Source organism: Pundamilia nyererei, unplaced genomic scaffold (assembly GCF_000239375.1).
Source record: "Pundamilia nyererei isolate P.nyererei 1_Seehausen unplaced genomic scaffold, PunNye1.0 scaffold00235, whole genome shotgun sequence".
NCBI classification, from domain to species: Eukaryota; Metazoa; Chordata; class Actinopteri; order Cichliformes; family Cichlidae; genus Pundamilia; species Pundamilia nyererei.
In genome coordinates this window covers 186,080-191,490 of record NW_005187636.1, presented here as the reverse complement: position 1 = coordinate 191,490, position 5,411 = coordinate 186,080, and the positions used below count along the sequence as shown (strand labels likewise).

The 5,411-nt window shown below is 38.8% G+C and overlaps 1 protein-coding gene across 4 annotated transcripts; it reads right to left on the bottom strand.

Annotated features, from left to right (window-relative positions):
* coq10a (coenzyme Q10A) lies at positions 1-5,335 on the bottom strand. 4 transcript variants are annotated; one of them, XM_005748992.1, is made up of 6 exons: positions 4,733-5,335; positions 3,223-3,372; positions 2,949-3,141; positions 2,681-2,782; positions 1,649-1,827; positions 1-1,412 (listed from the first exon to the last, which is right to left on the bottom strand). In XM_005748992.1, exons 1-5 carry the CDS (start codon positions 4,867-4,869, stop codon positions 1,660-1,662), a joined length of 750 nt encoding a protein of 249 aa, XP_005749049.1. In that variant the 5' UTR covers positions 4,870-5,335; the 3' UTR covers positions 1-1,412; positions 1,649-1,659. The 4 variants fall into 4 exon arrangements, with proteins under 4 accessions (XP_005749049.1, XP_005749051.1, XP_005749052.1 ...); XM_005748994.2 differs by lacking the exon at positions 1-1,412 and having other exon boundaries at positions 1,459-1,827; positions 4,733-4,932; positions 5,165-5,335; XM_005748995.2 differs by lacking the exon at positions 1-1,412 and having other exon boundaries at positions 1,459-1,827; positions 4,733-4,929; positions 5,165-5,335.
* Between the last annotated feature and the right edge of the window lie 76 nt (positions 5,336-5,411).

Sequence of the window (5,411 nt, the reverse complement as noted above, 5' to 3'; positions counted from 1 at the left end):
TTTTTTAAATAGTAACAGTGATTCTCAGACTGAATACGCCTGTATTGGGTTTTGATGACTCATTTTTCCTCAATTCCCAAATCACTTTACTAACCAAAAATAAAACAACATACTTCAGTTTCACAAAAATACGAAAAAACCTTTTAGGTTTACTGGACCATTTGGACAAAATGAAACATTTTTCACAGAGAAGGTCACACTAAATTACTTCTTTAGCAACTTACGAGTCACCTTTAAAATGTAGCAAAATACAATCAGTTACCTTTAATAGCCCTTTATCACAGAATACTGTGAAGGGGCTGCTTGATTTTAAATTTAAGTCAAGTCCTGACAATGCAACACATAAATGCTACAAATATATTTGCCTTTGTTACTTATATCCATGCATCAAAATGTGTGTAAAGATAAGCCGAAATGTCAACAAATAAGCATGAAACTCATTGATAAATAAGTAATGTTTTATTCTACAGCCCACCGCTACAATTTATAGATAGATGACTTGAGTGTTTCATCCTCCGGATCACCTTCAAACAATCTAAACACAAAACAGCCCACTAAGCAAGGACACACCTACATTTTTTAAACTATAACCTAAACTGACTCCTAACAGTTAGAATCCACATAACATGGCAATGTTTATTTATTTTTGATCCAATTACAATATAAGCCACATTCAAATCACAAGAAGCCATCTTTAATTTCCAATTCTTCTTTTGTTTTTAATCGATCATAAAGACAATTTGAGTGTAACATTGTACTCTTCTTACATTCTTTGTGATACCTTTTACAGTACTGCAGATTTTTCAGTTTCAACAGGGGTTCTTGGTTGTGCTAATTCTTATTTCCCCACCTTTACTGACTGATACTAGTGCTGGGCTGTAAAACAAGGCATTATTAAAACTACTATGCTAATTTTTCTTTTTTAACGTTCTAAAGCCCAATCCTCACAGCATCCAAGTTAAAGTGACATTTCTCAAATCCTAGCATACTGAGGCCACAGCTAATTTTCCTCCTTTGCACTTCATACTAACCTACAATAATGCTCTTATAGCATGGCACTGTCAATATGAACCCCTATAAAACTGGTTGAAAAGTGCTGCTGAATAAATTAAAGAACTAAAAGCAATATTATTTTGCAGCAATACCAGTACTTTATTTCAAACTATATATTACTATTTCCATTTGAAATGAAGTCAATGCTAAGTGTAAAAGCAAAGAATGTGCTTTCCCAATATATTAGAGCTGAAGTTCACTTGATAGTAGTAACCTCAAGTTACAGTGAGACAACTGCTTCGGCAAAAGGGACTGTGTCTTATAGAAAAACCGAAGTTTAAGTTTAAAGTAATAACTGAGTGTCCAGCATAATGTAACAATGCTGCGATGACTTACTGTTCTTTCTGCTAAACAAGGATCTGGAGGTAGACAGAAAATGGACAAATGTAACACAATGAGAAGGGATGTGAGCAAAAATTTACTAAGGCAGGAATTACAACATTATGTTTGCAAGCGTTAGATGCGCTACACCTTTGGTAGCCGCTATAACATCTATGAAGCAGTGGAGATTTGATGTAGTGGCCTGCTAAGCCACATCATGCAAGTTTATTGAGGGAATAAAGAGGGTACGGTTTAAGGCCAGATGAAGACGTACAGTTGCTGAGATCACGTCTGATGCACCTCATGAAACATCAGCTCTCGTGGGATGCGAGTCTCTGGGCCGTAAAGCTTGCCGGCTCGCCGCTCGAATGCAGCAACATTCTGCTTTACCACTTCATCGAAGAACATGGTGGCTAACTGTGAGTGCAGCAAAGAGCGGAACTCGAAGGATATCTGTTAAACACACAGAAACATAATAATTTAGCTTAAAGAAATACGGCAAATATATATAGTGGGCATGATAGGTTAAAGCTAAGCTCATTTGTGTTCTTGCAAAGATATCAGATGAGATTGGAACACAGTTAGCTTAGCATAAAGAGTGAAAAAAGTGGAACGAAGCCAGTCTGATGGTTTAAAAAAAAACAAAAAAACAAAACAAAAAAAACCCCCCCAACAACAAAAAAAAAAAAAAACAAGCAAACACCTGACTGAAAGGTTTCCTGCAGAAATAGATGTTGTTCTGGTGGCATTTCCTTTAACTTGCAGTTAAAGAGGGTGGAGCTGGAGTCTGACCACAAGACAACAAACCCTTTAGAGAGAGTGAAAGGATAGTGGCCACTGCTAGTCTTCAGCCAAAATGAACAAATTAGACAGGAAGGAGGCGGGAGCTGCTGATAAGAAGCAACTGACCTTTTAAAATAAGAAGTTGGAGACTGCCAACCAAACAGTAAATCATCTCTTGAATAGATATAAAGAAAAAGTGCGATATAATTGGGTAGCTGCTGTTAAACCTAGGAGGCTGACACTAGTAAATCAAATGTTTGGAAAACACTTCCACGGGTGGTCTCTCTTCCTTCATCTTGTTCACTGATGAAGGAAAAACCACACGTAACCACTCATAAAACCACAAAGTGTAATTTTTACATTTGTGCTTTTTCACAGCATAAAAAAACCCCATTAACTAATGAGCATGAATACAGACTTTAATGATATCAGTCTTCTGATGTATCATCTATCCCATGTGGTGTTTAGTACACACAAGCAGTTAAAGTGAGCTACAGGCTAAAGTGAGGCACAGGCTACTTACAGAAAAGTCTACGGTGCAGGTACGAGGGTAACCGGGAATGCCAGGACTAAAGCGCCATATCGTCTCCAGGTGATTGAAGAGCTTTCCATCTGTACACACTGCCTACAAATAACAAAAACAAAGACAATAATTAAAAGTTGTAAAACACAGAAATTGTGTTTCAGTCATATCGTTTCTATATAAACAAATTCTAGCAACAGATTGAGCATTAAAAATCACATATCACAATTCAAAAAGACTGGGATAATATTTCTCTACCATTACTTACTTTGACTAGATGAGGTCTAACATTAGTGATCATAGATGTGTATCTTTCCACTACTGGAGGAAATCCCACTTCAAGCTGGGCTTTGGAGTGACCTGCTCTTTTCATGATGGTCTGGGACTTCTTACACCAAGGCACAAAGTGCTTGTACTCGTCAACGTTGGCCACAACATCATACATTTCCTGCATAGAATACCTGTAACAGGAATATCCTTTTAATAAATATTTTGTATTAATGATCAAATTTATGATTATAAAAAGGCTCATCAATACTTACCCAAGTATTCTACGTTCAGAGTACTCCTTCCTTTTGTTGGTGAGGCTGATGAAGCTTCTGCTTTGGGAAACCGCTGTCATTGTGTCACAATCTTGAAGGCAAAGCACCCTGGGACTTCTTGTCATCAAAATGCCACATGACGACAAGTGTCTGGAAAGGTAATTAGAATCTGTGTTGACGTGATGTGCCATAAGCCCCTATCTAGAAAGAGTACAGTCTGCAACAAAATAGGTCCACTGCTTTCCAGTTTCAACAGTCAGTGAGTGCATGGATGGACCAGAGAGTTATGAAAGGTCAGTGTTGAGAGCATGCTGGTATTTTCCACGTCTGGTCTTTTTTTGTGAATAGCAAAAAGCTGTAAGGTGACACCTACCTGCTCTGGTTGAACAAATTAGCTTTGTGCTTTCTGGAAGGTAGCCTGTAGGATAGGGGTGAGCAACATTTTTTCTCATACTGAGAGTCAAGGATCAAACTAAATAAGCAAATTAAAATATTGCTGTATCAAATTATGACACAAAACATTAGATCCTTGTGAATAAAATATTCCACTTAAATGAAGCACCAGTTTTCAAGTTTTTATATAACTTTACCATAAGACATCATAGGTTATGACAGAATTTGTTTGCCATTTGTTGGAATCAAGTTAAACAGCAGTGAAGCAGTGATTTCTTTTATTCTTTCATCTAAAGACCCATTAACACAATGTTTACCTCGATCAAGGTCAACCTGATCAAATGGGTTGTGATCACTAGTTAATGCAAGTGATTATGTGTGTGTGTGCTTCCCAAAACATGAAAACATTCATTCATTAAGTCAATGCATCACACTATTCACTGCTACCACAAACAGGCTGTTTTGGAAACTGTTCTCCACATTTTGGAAACATGTTATCCATTATGGATAAGCCCCCCCAATTTTCTACACCATTCTTCAGCTCTTACTTTCAGCAGTTTACTTATGGAATAAAATAACTGTGGGTATTCTGTAATGTTTATATTTCATGCATGAAAGAACAAAGTTGAGTGGTTTATAGTTGTGATTTTACAGTTATGTGAAGTCAATACAACAGTGCAAACGTAGTTAATATCCTTCTTTATCAAGTTAGCTTCTTGTAATTTGTTTTCACCAGCAACATGGCACAATTATAACGATTAACTTGCTTGTTTTCATTTATGTTTATGTATGTATTCTACAAAAACATTAAAGAAGACTGGACTGCAGAACCCATGTCGAAGGCAGTTGTTAACAGCTGCCTTTACCTGGTGAGACAGTTCTAGTTATTGGTAGTTCTGTTACACTAATCAGCAGTTGCTTCTCAAATGGAGGCTGGTCACACTTTAAAGATAAGAAACCAGAATTATGGAGCTTGATAACATTATCTAGTGACCTTCTCGTTATATATCGTCCGCCCTCAGTGGCGGCAGAGCGTCAGTTCCTCTGTACTGAATGACCAGCTCGGTGCTGTTAACCATAATAATAACAGCCTCCAGTAACTCCCCGACGGGCTCACCTGATGTTTTGTCGCAGGCATCCTCTTTGCACCGCCGTGCGACACGAGCGAGGGGATCCCACAGTGGCGATCTGGAGAAAGTCACTGAACGTCCGAACACCCATGGGTAATCTCCGGGCACCGGTCGAGGCTGCCATCAAGTCAGCCTCTCCGCTTCAAGAGAGGGAGATCCTGGGTCTGTCGAGCTAGCCCGGGGTCTGCTTTAAGACCGAGGGCACAGAGATTCAAGGGTCCAGTCCAACCTGCACGCTGCTTCGGTGCGGGTATATTAATGAACAAGTAGCGTTAGCACAGCCGCTTTCCGAACTGCGAGCGTAACTATCGTTAGTTACGGCAGTCAGCTGCTAACGTTAGCTAGCAAGATTTCCAACAGCCCAACCAATCACGACGTATGGTTACGTTCCGCTGTTTTTTTTTTTACGTAATACTCACATTACTCCACGCGTCGAGTTCCAAACTTCAAACAAAGTTAAATTATTTACGTCACTTTCTGGCTATAAATATTGCCAAACTGCTGCCAGCTGCGAACGACCTTCTGCTGCTAAATAAAACGCCGGTGGGACAAATTGTTCCTTTCTTCTGTCATCGATTCTGCCCAACAGCTCTGAGAAGAAATGCCGCCCCCTACTCTACAGGAGGTTAACGGCGGGGAAAAAATATTTTTATTTTGTTTTATTTT